The sequence below is a fragment of the Pomacea canaliculata genome, linkage group LG8, assembly GCF_003073045.1.
Source record: "Pomacea canaliculata isolate SZHN2017 linkage group LG8, ASM307304v1, whole genome shotgun sequence".
In the NCBI taxonomy this organism is placed as follows: Eukaryota; Metazoa; Mollusca; class Gastropoda; order Architaenioglossa; family Ampullariidae; genus Pomacea; species Pomacea canaliculata.
The window spans coordinates 20,275,984-20,293,150 of NC_037597.1; the positions used below are offsets into that span (position 1 = coordinate 20,275,984).

Below are 17,167 nucleotides of genomic sequence, written 5' to 3' on the forward strand. Positions count from 1 at the left end.
CCTCAGGAGGACCAATCTCCAGTTCTGCTGAGTGCATTCACCATGTTGGCAGTATGTCTGAATCTGACAGTGCAACGGAGACGCAAGAAAAGATTAAGTACCTCATTGATCATGCTGAGGACTTGGTCAAGACAAGTCCACCACGATCTACAGTGCCTGGATCTCCAGAGAGGCGTCCTTCGCCATCAAAGCAGACGCAGACTGTTTGCACAAGCACAAGCAGTGTGGAGGAGAGTTCCTGTGATGCAAGTGGTGAGGAAAGTGACGACAGTGGTGCTGAAGAATTTTCCACAGCCACAGACGATGCAGACGAGACTTTATTTGACAGTGTGATAAATCTGAACTCCACCAGTGATTCACGGACAAGCCAGGAAGATGTGCAAGCATTTGTTACAGCTAAGCTTGCTATTGACAGTGCCCAACTGCGCAAGCATACAGGACAGCGGGGAAATAGAAAAGAAAGACCATGGAGTGTTGTTGAGTTTGAAGAGATGAAAGAGATAGATTTCCGTCCTTTGTCTACTTCAGAAAGTGCAATTGATTCTCTTCGTAGCCATACAGACACAGATACTAACTTAGTTTCTCAGTTTCTCTTGCCTAGTTATGCATCAACATTCCCACGTCAGAACTCAAAAGATAGAAAATTTAGACGTGCATTCTCTTCATGTGATCAGTCGGGTACACATGCTGCTAGGCGTAGGTTAAAATACTCATCTTCAAGCACAACAGATAGTCAGGCAACCAAAATTGCCTTGTCAACAGAAGATGAGGATAATGACAGAACACTGCTATTTGATTCCATTGAAAACATGAGGTTTCAAGGTCATTTTCCTTCTTCAAGCTCAGAAAGCGAGTCATCAGGTGGGCATTTTTGTTGCAGTTTGTACCTCTCTCCTTTCATCTTTTCTCCATTTTGATTACACATCTTTCTTTTTCCTCTAACCTGCTCATTTCCTGTTTGCTTGTGTGTGATAGATTTGTCTGCATTCATTTTTTAAAGTAGCATATATTTGGTCATTTTAAATTCCCATGAGTTTTTTTGCAACAGATATAATCGTTTGAATTAGCCTGTATAAGATAAAATTAGAGTTGAGCTCACAGAGTGCTATAAGTACTGAACCATGTCATTATGCATATAATTTGATTGTTTTCACAGATGAATATGAGACTGCACCAATGGATGAGATGATGACGTCTGCTGACGAAGATCCACACAACAGCACAGGCTCATTTTCTGAAAATGCTTGGGACAACTATCAGGTATGCAAAACAAACTAATAATTATCAGATATACAAAACAAAATGATTACTCCCACTAATTTGTTCTACTAGATATGAATATATGGTCACTATTTTGGTAGAATGGCACAATGGTTATCACCTGTCATCGATACAGTGAGGGTTGGCTGTCCTGGGTTCAGCTCTCATCTTGAGCACACTTCTTTCTCTGCATGTGGCATTTGTTTACAGGGCTGGCTGCCTTACCAAAACTATAGTCTTAGTTGCTGGCTCAGTGTAAAACAACACACCCACCCAAAATCTGTTTTTGCTACATGGGTTTATGATGATTTTGAGGTTTGGGGGCGGGGGGAGCATGTAATAATTTCTTGTTTGAGTTAGTGTCCTTCCCCTTTTACTTCACAAACATAAGTTTCAGTAACGCATATGTTGCAAAAATCTGTTACATATCAGAATTGAATATTGTGCTACTGTAATTTTTGAAAGATATTGAGGTACAGAGATTTTACAGTACTACCCATCCATTTTACTGAAAGTGCCATAGTATGCATAAAGCTTTCACAGTGACATAATTTCCAGTTTTTCAACACTGCTCAAATGTAAGAATAGCTTGAAACAAAATGTTTATCTTTCAGCCTATGTATCCAACAGCAAGTGAAGATGCCACGGAGGAGCCACTGCACTGGGAACCCTCTGATGACCTAGAGTTTGATGATGAGTTCCAGCTGACACGTAACTCAACCTTCCTCAGGGATGTCATCAGTAGACGACCTGTGAAAGAGGAGCTGAAGGTGAAACATTCTTTTCGTTATTTGTATGGTAATCCAAATGCCAAATTTTCTGTCATTTAAGTATCTTTTCTGAAACAGTTTTCAGGTATAATTATATGTACTATAACAGTGTTTAGGTTTGTCGCAAGAAGGGGAGTTGCCACCATGGTTATGTTCGTGCAAATTAATCAGGAAAAATTTTTGTTAAAAATTAAAGGGAAAGGGACCAAACCATTAAACTCAAATTTTTCTTTCAGGGTTGCAACCCAGGTGAATGTGAAGACAGTGACTCTGATATGGATGATTTCCACTGTGTTTTGGATGATTCAGAAGCAGGCTTAAAGACAGCTGATCATTCTCTTAAGAAAATCCGCAAGAATCCCATGGATACTGGCCTTGCAGAAAAACCTGGGATATATGTAAGAATCAAATATTGAAAACAAATAGAAGTTAGAGATTGAAAAATCGGTTGTACATCCAAATGTCAACCATAAACAGGGAGAAGATGATGAATGGTAAAATTAAAAAGATGGCATAGATGGAATGCTTATTCAGTGGTAAGATCTATTGTATATTTGGTCAAAAAGAGTGGGAAAAAAACATTACTGATGTGTAGTCATGCACAAAATACATTTAAAAAAATGTTGATCCTCATAGAAATTTATTTTCTTTTGTGTTCCATAGACTTAGTGTTTTGGTGATTATGAAGAGGGCTGTTTTTCTCCATGTTTTGTTTGGTGCACCACAGTTTCTCTTCCAGTGTAGCTTCCTTAGTCCACAGTACTGTCCATGTCTGTGTAGGGGTTTGTGGGCCCATGTCGCTTGGGGAGTTTGCAGTATGTGAAAGCCTTTTAAAAGCTAAGTATAAATGCTCCTTGTTTCAGCAGCTTGTCTGTACATGAATGATTTAATGTTCGCATTTTTGTGCTAAATCTGAATACTGTAGTTTTCATTTCAGCGGGAGATTTGGGAAACTTGTAATACAAATATTACCTGCCTGAAAACTATTTGTGAGCACCTGTCTTCAGAAGACATTGGCATTGGTGATGTCCAGAGGGTTCAAGGTGAGTAACAGAAGTTCTTAGAATGTGGGTGGGTGGATGGGTAGGGAAGATATTGCATTCAAGATATGAATTGCTGTGACTTTCCAGAAATTGTGTTCTGACTTGAATTCTTTTAAAAATGTGTTTGCATACAAAAATTTATATGTATTTTTAGTGAAACTATCTTTTCCATAACAGATCTGTTGTACCAATGTATTCTTAGTGAATCTATCTTTGATGCAACAGACTCCTTTACCAATGGGAAAAACTGCAAGCACTTGCTTCAGAGAGGCACCAGCAGGCTCAGCAACTGTCAGCAGCCAGCAAAACCATTGTGCAAATGAAATACTTGCTTCATCAAGCAGACCAGTCTGTTACTGTTGAGAACTTCAGCACAAAGGAAGAACTTCATGACTGTTTACTTAAGCTGAAGGTAAATAAAAGAGATTTGTGCCTCTTCTTGTCATGATGCTAATGGTATAAACTTTTTATTGGGCTTGGATTCCAGAACAAGGGTGAATGTGTGCACATTATACCTAAACATTTAAAAAGTAAATCTGGTAATTCTGTACATGGCAGAGTTTTATGGTTTGCATGTAAGCTTTTTTTTTTCATTGTCATTAGGAAAAAAACATTTTCTTAGAGTGAAACAATTCATTGTCTTTTCAGTTAATGCAGAGCAATCTGGAAAATCAACAGCATTCTATTGAAGAACATCAGCAGATGTTTGACAGCTTTGCTCGACATCATCCACACATTAATGTTGAAAAGTATGTTCAGGAGTTTGCATCACTGGAGAAGTTTACACATGAAATGAAAGAAAAGTAAGCCTTATTTCTATTGTTAATTTTTCCTGTTTACCAGATTTTTTTTGCAAAAGGAAAAGAATCTTGGGAGGCGGGGTGGCTTGGTGCAGGAGGAGTTTGGTGGATTTTCCTATTTCTGAAAGAGAGATTAGATCATGGAAAATTAAATCATGGTATTGGTAGTTAATGTCATGATCAGGAAAAGGTGCTATGAATCCTGTTATATTTTTTTCAATTGTTTTAATATATATTATTTATTTTGTTTAAAGTGCTTTAAACTTGCATTAATTTGTTTAACTGCTGATTTTGCTAGAGTGAGTGCCAACACCTCTTGACCTGGAAAAAAAGTGGGAAGTGTGGTGTCAGTACTTAGAGGAGCAAAAGGAACTAGACACAATGACTGCTGCTGCTCGTGAACGCCTCTTAAATCTTCTGTGCCGGCGTGAAACTGGTCACCGACTGACCAAGAAAACCATTTTAAAAGAACTAGAGGTATTTTGAAAATGTACAGCTTCCAGTCTGTACAATGTGCAGATAAAGCAGACCTATTTATTCTTAGGAGTTGTTAGCCTATGGTCATTATGGGAAATCGTCAGATTTAAGGCAATTACAGTTGAGGATAAAAGTAAATTATTAGAGGTGTCATCTCATTAAATAATGCAGGCTTAACATACGAATTATACATTTTTGTGGCTAATTAGTATTTGGCATCTTTTAGGCTTATGATGATGTAGCAGAAGTTTTTGTGAAGGGCTTTTGTGTCATCAGCATATGTACATTATCAATCACCCTTCACCTGAAATGAAAATTACATTAAATGACGTGCAAATGCTGTGTAGCCGTGTAGACAAACCAGCTACAAATAATTAGTTGTTCATGTTGCTTATGCATATACAAGGGTGCATACATTTATTTAATTGACTTTTTTGTCGTTTATGTCCAATTATATTAAAATGATTTATGTTCACAGACTCTACAAGAGGATTTATCACAGTATGAGGCACGACTATCTTTGCTTCAAGCCATGCGTAAGCATCTGACTCATTGTTCAAATGATGATGCTCAGCGGACAATTCTAGCTACACTGGCTGACCTTCGAAATCAGCTGCTTGTGGCTTCAAAGCGATGTCGTGAGATGTATCGTGATGCAGAGGAAAATGAACTTATTGTTGATGACTTTGGACACATGGCTGTGTCAGCAGCAGCATTTCATGAATCACACCAACTTGACAACAGCCTGTAAGTTGTGCTTTGAGATAGGAAGAGTGTAAACAAATAAACTTAAAAAAGAAAAATTCACTGAGCATGCGTTTTTAAGATCTGCAATTTTTTTCTCATGTTGTAAAAATTTTATGTGCCTGTTCTTTGCCCTTGACCCCATTTTATTCCTTTTTGTTACGCAATTTTTTTAAGCAGAAGCCCTCTTATTTAAGGAGCATAGGGCCACAGTAAAAATAATATCCTAAGACTTATTCGAATTTTGAAAACCTAAAGATTCTTTTGACTTTGAATAGCTAGGTTTCCAGTGACATGATAAAATTAATTTCTTATGAGGTTTAGCTTGCTGCAAAACTACAAAGTTTCCTGTCACAATGACAGTGTTACAATGATTATCAAAATGTTTGTGCAGACATGAAAATTTTATTGATGGAAAATATAGAGTTTAAAATTGTTTTGCAACTTGATACTTTTCATTTCTAGGAGCATATGTTGCTTTTACTTGAAAGTAGAATAGCAAGAAGCATGAAAGCACTCATCTACTTCATCCATTTTTGTTTGTTGTTTGTTTCAGTAAAGAACTGCACAACTGTGATGTGGCAGCAGCGGCTCACACAGCTTCCAGCAGCAAACAACTCATGGAACTGCATGGTCATGGTTGCGGTCATTACCTGCGCAGATAGTTGCTCTGATGATGCTTGCTGGGCTGGTGTATGTCTTTGATCCTGATCTACTGTCTACCTTGAGTGATTTGTCAATCGTAATCACACCAGAATTGAAGCATCTTGATGGTCCACCTCCACTTTGAACAGCAAGGTGCATAAGATTAAGGTTGAATACTCATACAGGGATCACTGTTGATCCCAGAAGCCATGTCTTGGAAGTTGGGTTGTGACCTAATGATTGTTGCATGAGAGGCTTGGTTTTAAGGCAGAGGTCAGCAAAAAAAAAAAAAAAAAAAAAGACCCCAGATTGTTGTGCCATGTACTATAAGCTATCCCTGCACAGAGCTGTTTACATGGTTTCAAGAGTCCACATTCTGATGGGCTTTTATTTAATCTCTTTTACAGGCTGCACTAGCTGCAATCAATCAAGAAGCAGTATAATGCAGAAAAAAGCAGTTTTAAATGTTGCTTGATGCTGCTGTTCACTTTTGTATTTCTAGAATGGCATAAAAACTGAAACATTTTGTGACTGACACTGGGCTCGAAGCTTATAGAAGTGTCTAAATGTCACTTCCTTTAACCCCTCATTTCCACCCATGCCTAATCTTGCCACTTAAGGGGTGAAAGACTGGGATGCAAATAAGATTTAAAGCTTGATCATTACCCGAAAAGTGCAGATTTCAAGACTTTTTCTTAGCCCCATATAAGTGGTTACAGATGGTGATGATGAACAGAGCTGGCAGGCAGCAAACCAGTATTTAGATTTGTTTTAAATCATGCATTGTCATAATATGCAGATGAAAATTTAAAAAGGAAAGTTGCAAACAAAATTGACAAGGTCATGAGATCATACTTCTCTTTACAATGGTTGTGTTATGCCTGAAGACCAGACGCTGTCATAAACTGACATGATTTTGTAGATCCATGAATGTTAGACTAGATGGACAGAGTAAGATTATACAGTTGATGAATAACGATGCAAATAGTTTCTTTTAAAGATTTACATTTTTTTAAATTTTGACTGGGGGTCTGACAAATTGCATGTGGACAGTGGAAGTAACTTGTGAAAGCAGTTCTTTGGCCCATGCTTTCACAATAGGCTTTGTATCAAAGGCCCAAGCACTTACATTAAAGTGTCAACTGTTTTTAACTGTTTTTCTTTTCTAAATACAGGGAGACAATTCTCTTTAATAGGTCATCTGACATTCTGGAAACTTGTATATTTTTCCTTTAACTATTTCAGTATCTTGAAATTGTAATCTTGACGTGTATCTTTTGGTACCACTGACGTATAATGAATTCTTTAAGAAGTAGAAACTGAAAATGGAACCTACGTGTCAAAAGGGTTAGTTTTTTTCAACAATGCCTGTTGAAAACATCAAGAAAAATCACACGCATTTGCATTGAATTTCAGTTCTATCATTTCAGAGATTAAAACTTTATAGAAGAATGTCTCATGCATATAGTAAAAAGTTCCATTAGATTTATTTTTTACATTGTAGTAAAACCCTTTTTAGTATTGGCAAAAGTTTATGCTTTAATTTATTTATCTTTGGCTAAAAGAATCATGTGTTTGAGATGACTTTGTGAAAATGTTTGATACAGAGATTATTCTGATGGTCAAAATAGACTTTCATGTCAGAGCAGATTTTGACAAAATGTAACTGTGATTTCATAATACTAAACTAAGAACTTAAGATTTGGGTTTCTTCTGTAACACAGTGGTGCATAAATTTTGCATAATATGAATATTGTCTTATTCTATTGCACCCTGGCGATGTATAAAATGTTCTGTCCAGATTTAGCAAGTGATTATACCACTCTTGAAGATGGTGGCATTCAAAATAATGCTACATAGGTTTTGTATACAAATGTTAGACTGTTATTAACAAAACTCGTAAATTGATTCATTAAAAAACATCCAGAAATGCTTCCCGTTTCGATCTAGTATAGTGGTAGGTGTTTCCATATCAGTAATTTTATTAAGGCCCAGTATCTCAGAGAGTTTACTATTTCTCAAAATGGGCTCAAACTGTTTTAATAATTTAAGCTTTACATCACCGCAACCTCTAATTGATAGTAATGATAATTTTTAAAACTATTTAAGTTTCAGCTCTTAGGGGTTTATAAAAATGCAACAAATGTACTCTTGCACATTGTGAATTTCAAGCTATACGCTTTTGTGATGAGCTGAGAATTATTCATAGGTAAATTATTTTTTTTCCATACTTTAAAGTATTGGGTTTATTTAGGATGGAATATGATGGCAAACTGATTCTACATTAAAAGTTTAGCGTGTTGAATCAAGTTGTGGTTGCTAAGTCCCTCCTCTCTCACCCTGAAAAGAAGACCATCTGTTTATTGGTCACAGAAACTGTCAAATGGCTAAAACAAAGTGTATTTCTGCTGCTGTCATCTTTTTCAAAGAAATTATGAACAATGCCTGTCTTTTGCTACTTATGTGGCCTTAAAAGTCAGTATGCCTTATTTTACATCAGATGCATATGGCTTGTACAGCTGTGTGATGGCAGCATTAATGATAAATTCTAAAAGCCTACCGGGTTTCTTAAAGAAAACCTTTCTCAAGATAAAACTGATCAATTTATCACTGAAACAGATCACAAGCATACTCATTCATGAAGAGGAACGTCTGTCCTTTTTCATCATGCATAAATTTTACAATTGTACTCAGCTAGTTTGCAGGATCTTGTATATTTTGCACATAGATTACCTTAGTTTTTATTGTGCAGGTGGAACATTTCTGCCTTTCAATCTGTTTGACGTGCTTTTAAACTTGCCGAAACTTGTAAAAATGTATGCACACAATGGAAGCATGCAGAAGTGTTGTGCATTCCACGCATATGCAAACATAGCACATTCTTGGAATATTTAAGAAAAATTAGATTCTACACATGCAAACTTTTCACTCAACAGTGTGATGCATAAACTGACACTTGGTTTGGACAGTGAAAAGAGAAAACTGGTTCAGATATGCAATTTCTTTTCAACTGAGACTTCTGCAGCATTGTATCAGTGCGCTTAGGTAGAAGTTTCATATTGTGTTGGGAATAGTGATAGGGTGAATAATAGTCTGATATGGACATTAAGTATTAAAATTATTAGTGTTTGGAAAATAGCATTGTGGGAAGCTTGGGCAAAATTGTGAGTCGCTGTATTACACTTTCCCATTTAAAGTCTGCCAGCTATTCCTCTCTTGAGCTATTAGCTGTATGTTTTACATATAACGTTCTAAGCAGCTATATATTTTCTTTAGAAAAGAGTGAAGAAAAAAAATATGAAAAAATAAAAAGGGAAAAAATATCCACAAAAAAGTTGCATGTTTTAATGTCTGAATGGAATTCATTGTACGTTGTGTGTGAAAACCCATGAGAGGGATATTGTACTAGTGATGCTTGTAGAACTCTGAAGCAGAAGTCTTTGTAGTTCATCCATTGAAATTTCATCAAAGGGGATTGTGATGGAGGAGTTTCCCTCCTACTCCCTTTCTGATCTTATCCACAAACTTAAGCTCACCATCATCCCTTGTATCTTGCCCGTGGATGGCATGAAAAAATGTCAAAAGGTATACGTTTGTTCAGGTGAGAGTTGCAACTGAGTTTACCTTTAAGCTCTGAACAGCAGTCACCACTATCATTAAATTCACCTGTCCTGTAACCATGAACCTAACTGAATGAGCACGCTTTGAAACATCGCATTAACTTGCACTCGTTCATTGATGTGGGCCACATTATGATGTTTGATACTAAACTAATTTTTAGTTTAAAATTAGGAATGGGAGGTTTTACATCTATACTAATTGCCAACTGAGAACAGGAGTAAGTTTTAACGGTCGTTCGCGAAGTATCTCCCGAACTTCGACTCGCTTTGTCGCTAAATGCAATTACTGTCCTCTATATATCTCCCAACCGGGGCAAGTCCAGACTAGCTAAGATGCACTTTCTATTGATAAACAGTAAGATTAAGGATTGATGGATGTTGGACATGCCTGTCATCACGAAGGATTTCAGAAGTGTCTGCCTGCTATATAGGGCACTTGGCTGTCCCACTGATTTCGGTGCAGGTGAATACACAATGTAAGTTACTGATCTTGTCTTTCACCGAGATACCGTCGCAACAACAGATAAACGAGAAGGACAGCACGCTCCCGATGTGCGATCTCCATTAAAGAGCTGAAGAAATCGCCGGGAGACAGCTTCCTGAGAAGGAAGAGAGACTGTTGAACCCTTCAAAACAGCTTGGGTGTTGGAATCTCAGCAAAGTCGCCTATCGATGGTGCCCAGGTATTTATAAGCATGGACATTTTCCACCTTGTCGTGGATGACACGGCGGGACTTGGTGGAGAATTCCGACGGAATTTGACTAAATCAAACTATTAACTCATTTGGGGAACTAGAGTCAGTGCCACTTGCGTGAATCAAATGCTCTACAATAAGCAGATTTTATTCACGTGTATGGTGAACAAGATGTAAAACGATAAAAGAAAAACAAAATTATGCAAACACTCGCAGGTCTTGTCTGAGCTGGAAAACCTTGATAGTTCTTGCACTCATGGGAAACATGCCAGCCGCAGACATCCACATGGCGTTTCCCTTCCCCCGCCATATTCACATCAAGGAAGGACAAGGCAGAGACAAAAATTAATTACAGACTTAACAAAATATCGCTAATAACAACGCAATATCACACTCGATAAACGAAAGTCATAATAAAGTGGCCAGATAAGAAGAGAGAGACAGTAGACAAGATCGCTGTTCGTTAGTCTTCTACCTGCAGAGAAGGAAATAAGAATAGAATGCAGCTTCTAGGAGTGGCTCAGTTCTTCGCACTCCATAATTAACGGATGGCTCACGACCGTTTCCTCCTCTTTGTCGTCTTCCTCTTCCATGGGACGTATGATACACGAGGTCGAAGGTCGAGAAGCGGCATAGCCAGCGGAGGGTCGAAACCCTAACAGATTCGTCTGCTTGGTTTCTCGCACCTTTCTGTCGTACATCTGTCTGTAACATTCGACCGATTCTCTCATTTGCAGCTTCACCTTGCGAGCTCGTTCAAAGTCGCTGTCATGCTGGTCAACCAAGTCACAAGCACTCTCGACCATGGTGAACAAACTGCGCAGCTCTTTTGTCCCAAAGTCTTTGAGCGGCTCATCGTCTTTGTCCAGTCTTCCTTCCTTCAAACGTTCCGTCTCCTCCTTCAAACGCTCCTCTTCTCGCTGGATCATCTCCTCGTCGGTCAGGTCCTCCGAATGAGCCTCCAACACCTCTTGCACGTCTTCGATGTCGATGGAGTTGAATCCTGCTTTCACTGCCAGCCGTACGATGTCGGAGCAGATCATCTTCTTATCGGTTTCCAAACCATGAAGGTCGCGCACCAACTCAGGAAGGAGTTGTTGCCAGACGGCGTTCATTGTGTTCGCCGTGACTTCGTCCCAAGCAGCTGCGATGTTTTCGACAGCCATTTTGAGGTCGTAACTTGTCCACAGCTCCCTGACTGTCGTCCTTCCGCCCATGCTGAGGCCATCAACGAGGTACTTCATCACGAGGCGCAAGTACTGAGCCTTGAACGTGGCAGTGACACCTTGGTCCATCGGCTGCACCAGGGAGGTGTTCGGAGGCAAAAACACGACCTGCACATTGCTGCTGTAGTCTGCCACCGTGCCTGGATGACCAGGAGCACTGTCGATGATCAAAAGTGCTTTGTTGTCAAGGTTATTTTCTCGACAGTATTTTTCGACAAAAGGACAGAAATAATTTTGCACGTAGTCCAAAAACACTTGCTGTGTCACCCTCGCACTTCGGTTTGAACGCCAGATAACGGGAAGGCTGTTTTTATTGATGCCTTTCAAGGCCCGAGGATTTTCCGAGCAGTACACAAGCAGTGGCTTCAGTTTTACATCGCCTTCAGCATTTCCACCAAGCAGCAACGTCAGCCTGTCTTTTGACGCTTTATGGCCTTTTGCCCGTTCTTCGTCGTGCGAGATGCTGGTGTGGGACATCATGCGCTTCCAGAACAAGCCTGTCTCGTCCACGTTGAAGATCTGTTTGCTGGTGTAGCCGCCTTCCTGTATGATTTTGTTCAGCTCTTCAGGAAAAGCACTGACTGCGGCGAGGTCTGCAGACACTGCCTCAACCAAAGCCTGAAGGTTGTGCATGAGTCCTCTCTTCTTGAAGCGGTCGAACCACCCGTGACTGCCTTTAAAATTCACAGTCTTTGCCGTCTCGTCTCCCTCCTCAATGGCCTGCGCCTTCAGTCTCTCAAACAACGACAGTGCCTTTTCTCGGATCACGTGAAAATTAAGAGCCATCTGACGGCTTGTCGTCTCGTCTATCCACTGCAACAAAAGTTTCTCCAGTTTCTCCATGATCGGGTGTCTGCTCAACGTCAGCTTCGTCAAATTTGCACCTCCAGCGGCGATAACAGCTGTCTGCAGTATCTTCTCCTTCTGCATGTAGATAGTACTTATCGTCGACGAGGATAAATGGAGTGCCTGCATCACGTCTTTGTTACGTTGTCCCTCGTCAATACGTTTGACTACATCCAGCTTTACGCTTAATGGAATCGCTTTTCTGTCTTTCTTCGGCTTTTCTGTGCCCTTATTTAGTTTCTTAAACACTTTCTTCATCTTACAAGCGGAAGATCAAATGGATGCACGATATATATATACAGTATTATATTACTGTTCCAAGCCACTCTCGTCTCACCTGTAGTCTCAGCACGGAAGTGTATAGGTAAGTTCGTTATCTCACCGTCCCGTTATATCGGTTGAGTCACTAATTTTAACTGAACTTCAGGTGGCTGCGAGGCAGACCAGTTATTTTTCATTAATAAATCTTATTGCCTCGCATACCACATGTAAATGTCATTTGTGCCAAACGACTCATCCGTGAAAGTGCAGATCAAGTAGATAAAAACACAATTTCAAGGAGTTTCCAGCGGAATACAAGTATATTCAATTGATCGTCAATTGAACAAACCAAGTAAGCCAAGTTATGCGGGTATCCTTCATCACAAATGATTGGAAATGTCTCGTAAGTCGAAGCAGAGATGCCCGTTGACGATCCTCGTAAAGTACAGTTCTCGTAACTCAAATGGCGTATCTCGGGGTCCTGCTCAATGGTGGTCGACGCATGCGCAGTGGAGAATGTCGTAGAGTAGCTACCCTTGACAAGGGGCACGAATAGAACGATGGGTTTCGTCTAAAAACAAATAATTGATAATTATTAAAGTTGCTGTCTTTTACTATGTACAGACGTTTAGCATATATATTTCACATCAGGATAAAATAAACACAAACTGTCAAACAACTATTCACACTGATTACACGAGTTTATGGTGTGTTTGCTGCCTGTATTCTCGATGTTATGACGACTTCAACAGATGATCTCAAGGGTAGTCCACTGAAGAGGTCTGTGTCTTCTCCCAAAATGTTCTCTACCGATGCTTGAGAAATCTGTGATTGTCAAAATGGTTTTGGGAGATAAAGCAGTTTCACATTAATGCAAAACAAATGCCGATCAGTTGCGTATTAAACCCAGCGTGCAAGTCTTGGACCATGCCATTAGCTTTTTTTTTTTTTTTAAGTAAAACATTAATATGAACTGGGCTCGCTGGTATACTTTTATAGACCATGCCACCTACTGTTTAAACTGTTTATAATAAAATGACTTATGAATGTCAGATATTTTATAATAAAATGACTTATGAATGTCAGGTATTTTATCATAAAATGACTTATGAATGTCAGGTATTTCCAAATAGTATTTCTTTCAGCTTCAAATTTTAGAAAATCTTTCTTGTGCAGCAATCGCGTACTGTGAAAGTTGTCGTCTGCCGAAAATACCACCACTGATTTCAACAACTCGAAAAGATGAGTCTTCCTTCTTATGTGGTACCGCTGAGCCTTGCTGGTACTGTTGCAGGCAGCATTGTTCTTCTTAAGTATGTGTTGATTTTTATGTGTATCATCTTCTTCAGTGTCATTGAATTTTTTTTAATGGAACTAAATTACTACTATTGTTAACCTTGATTGTTAAGTATCAGTGGCAATTGTACTGACAAAGTTTGTGCATATTATTCAAATGATTTTCAAATACACTGACATTGTTTATAACAATTTATAGTCAAAATTGAACATATTTATATGGATGAGACACTTGAGGATAGTCCGGGCCTTATTTCCCTATTTCATTGCATTTACGTATAGTTAAAACTTTGTAAAAACCGAAACAGTAGTCTCGATATGAACGAATGTAAAATCTTTTCTTTTTCTGTTGCCTGATTCTCCCTGCTTTTACCTTGAGTTCTATAAGAAAATCTGTCCACAGAGATTACATGTCTGGGGGAAGGTTCAATGGCAAGGAGCGGATTCCTGGTAAAACAGTGATTATCACAGGTGCCAACACTGGCATAGGAAAAGAAACTGCAAAAGAGCTGGCACGCAGAGGTAAACTTTTGTTACATCTTACATAGGTGAATATGCATTGTGCACACATGCACACAAAAAACCCCCACCCTAGATTATGTAGTGTTTTGACAGGTGATAGAAGTTAGCTTTCAGGCTACATGTATATTATGTCCACTGTTACCTTCATATACGTTTGGTAGCTTAATTAATGTGATTACTTAAGCATTAAGTTTGAAAAAAATCACTGTCCTTTTCTGACATTCATGTCTGACATTCAGGTGGGAGAGTTATTCTTGCATGCAGAGATTTGGAGAAGGCTGAACAAGCTCGAGCAGAAATTGTATTGGAAACAGCAAACCGCAGTGTTGTTGTCAAGAAACTGGATTTGGCATCTATGGGATCCATCAGAGCTTTTGCAAAAGACATCATTGCAAGTAATGGCTTTTATAAATTTTTCTTTTTTTTGTTGTTAATTTAAATACTACAGCATAGAGTTTTACCATATTAACATTGATGATGGTGTAAATGGTACAGAGAAGTATTGATAATGTATACGTATCTTACCAGAAGTGTGTCTATTTGGCTTCATGTGGTATTTTAAATTTTACTTTATCACATTCCATTTTGATAGTCTGATGAATATATGCACACATGCTTGCACACACACATGCTGACTTCTAGCATCCTTGCCAGAGTGTCGTTGTTTCCTGTTGAACAATTTGTCATCTCCACTGACAAGTTGAAATTATCTTTCCAGATGAGCCACATATTGACATACTTATCAACAATGCTGGCATCATGCGCTGTCCCAAAATGCTGACTGAAGATGGATTTGAAATGCAGCTGGGTGTCAATCATCTTGGTAATTTCATACTTTAACTTAAAAAAAACAACAACAAACAAACCCTTGAAATCAGTGTCAGCATTGGCTTCTAGGTCATGGAAATGAGTATTTCTCGCCTTTAGAAGCACCTGTCTATAGCAGACAACTTAATGTTGGCATCATTTTGAGGTTATGGGGAATAGACTGATGTTGATGACAGCTCAATTTGATAAATATTTTTGTATATTCTTGGATGTCCCTTGTGCATTGATGGCACGTGCACTATGATTATCCATAGGCTCTGATGGTCAGGTACTTGATTACCTCTGAATGTAAACAATCTCTATTCTTGCAATGGTGAATCGGGGTTCAAGCTCTGTAAGGAAAGGTTCAGAGAGAATTTCTTTCATTCTGACGCATTACTGTCAATATTGCTAAATGTCTTTCATTTCTAGACCACACTAGAAGAGACTTTTGTTTGTCTTTGACATGTCTTTCAAAAAGCTCATTCATATAAATACGCAAAGTTGTTCTTTGGTTCAGGTCATTTCTTGCTGACCATGTTGCTGCTGAACAAGCTCAAGTCTTCTGCTCCAAGCCGGATCATCAATGTGTCCAGTCTTGCCCACACCAGAGGAGCTATAAATTTTGATGATCTTAACAGTGCAAAGTCTTATGACCCTGGTCAAGCCTATGCACAAAGCAAATTGGCTAATGTACTTTTTACACGAGAACTAGCAAAGAGGCTAGAAAGTAAGTAATGACTGTAGTGCTACAAATTAATGCAAAATAATGGATCCAGGTTTCAATATAGATATATTTACTACATGTAAAAATCTGCTTGTGATTTTTGAAAAACTAAAAATTTTCTGACAACCCAATACATCCCAGTAATCTCAGTTAAAAAAAAAAAAAAAAAAAAATGATGCTAGCTAATGTGTACTTTTTTACCTTTTATTTAGATACCAATGTGACAGTGAATGCCCTACATCCAGGTGTTGTCAAAACTGAGCTTGGTCGCCATCTTCCCATTGCCAAGTCCTACATTTCCAGTTTTCTTTTAAAACCAATAATGTGGTTGCTGCTGAAAACACCATCTCAAGGGGCACAAACCACCCTCTATTGTGCACTAACAGCAGAACTAGATGGGGTAACAGGAAAATATTTCAGGTTAGACTGAATTCCTTTGATTCATGAAGAGGTGGTAGCATTTAAGAAATTATGTTAAGCTAGTGTAAGAACGTGAATATATTTTGAAAATCATGATGCACACACACAAATGCATAAAACAAACTCAGTCATCATTCATTCATTTTATTACAGGAGTATGAATAGCGGTAATCATTATTATAGTTGTAGGATTTTTAATTGTTAAAAAATACTGATACAGTGATTTAAGTCAGTAATGCTTAACTTATGTCACATACTCATTGCATGTATAGACATGTAAGTCACTGTATAGTCAATCATAGTCATTCCATCGTTGCTTTCAACAGTGACTGCAGAGAGAAGGATGTAGCTCCAGCTGCCAAGGATGATAAAGCAGCCAAACGACTGTGGGCTATAAGTGAACATTGGACACATGTGGTCTCTGAAACATCTGAGAACATGTAACAGGAAGCAAACACATTTTGACAGATGGCAAACTTTCTTTTGAAAACATTTTGATGATATAGACCTCAAATAAAATAAAGACAAACAACAGTGAGCATTGAATTCAGTGAGCGGACCTGTATAGTTTTTATCTGGACTGTGACAATCATCATAGTATTTGAGTATGTGACTGCATCTTGTGACCGTAGCATATCAAAGCTTAATAATAAAGACTTACTCTTTGTCAGTATCCTTATATGTTTTGGTGGATATGCCTTGATGAATGTCTTTAACAGCTGCACATTGCATTGTGGCAGATTTAAGGCCACCACTTTTCTTGAAATAATCACCAACCCAAAGTTCCTGGGTAAATTTAGAGAAGATTCAAAAGACTGAAAATGACTGTAAACTTAGCTGTCACATATTTTTATTACACATACAATGCTAGAAGGGGCGGCTCTAGGTTCGTGGTGAGTCTGGGCAGAGAAAGAATCAGTGGCCCTTCCCCTACCAATGTCAATAAAACCAAGTGGCTGCCCATGATATTCTCATTCGGCAGAACATTATAAATACTACATATAGCCT

The 17,167-nt window shown here is 38.6% G+C and overlaps 3 protein-coding genes across 5 annotated transcripts; 2 read left to right on the forward strand and 1 right to left on the reverse strand.

Annotated features, from left to right (window-relative positions):
- Positions 1–17: 17 nt before the first annotated feature.
- On the forward strand, positions 18–9,073 carry LOC112570419. Its single transcript, XM_025248834.1, has 10 exons — positions 18–861; positions 1,157–1,260; positions 1,875–2,030; positions 2,267–2,428; positions 2,968–3,077; positions 3,299–3,485; positions 3,722–3,876; positions 4,176–4,350; positions 4,829–5,097; positions 5,680–9,073. The coding sequence occupies exons 1-10, from the start codon at positions 54–56 to the stop codon at positions 5,882–5,884; spliced, it is 2,331 nt and encodes a 776-aa protein (XP_025104619.1). The 5' UTR covers positions 18–53; the 3' UTR covers positions 5,885–9,073.
- A 791-nt stretch (positions 9,074–9,864) lies between these two features.
- On the forward strand, positions 9,865–16,829 carry LOC112570057 (retinol dehydrogenase 13-like). Of its 3 annotated transcripts, none has more exons than XM_025248262.1 (8): positions 9,865–10,042; positions 13,564–13,700; positions 14,087–14,205; positions 14,445–14,600; positions 14,924–15,028; positions 15,533–15,742; positions 15,952–16,159; positions 16,486–16,829. In XM_025248262.1, the coding sequence occupies exons 2-8, from the start codon at positions 13,630–13,632 to the stop codon at positions 16,601–16,603; spliced, it is 987 nt and encodes a 328-aa protein (XP_025104047.1). In that variant the 5' UTR covers positions 9,865–10,042; positions 13,564–13,629; the 3' UTR covers positions 16,604–16,829. The 3 variants fall into 3 exon arrangements, with proteins under 3 accessions (XP_025104047.1, XP_025104048.1, XP_025104046.1); XM_025248263.1 differs by lacking the exon at positions 9,865–10,042 and adding an exon at positions 12,354–12,490; XM_025248261.1 differs by lacking the exon at positions 9,865–10,042 and adding an exon at positions 12,937–13,167.
- LOC112570420 (tigger transposable element-derived protein 1-like) lies at positions 10,564–12,384 on the reverse strand. The gene has a single exon (XM_025248835.1). The coding sequence runs from the start codon at positions 12,382–12,384 to the stop codon at positions 10,564–10,566; it is 1,821 nt and encodes a 606-aa protein (XP_025104620.1).
- Positions 16,830–17,167: the final 338 nt, after the last annotated feature.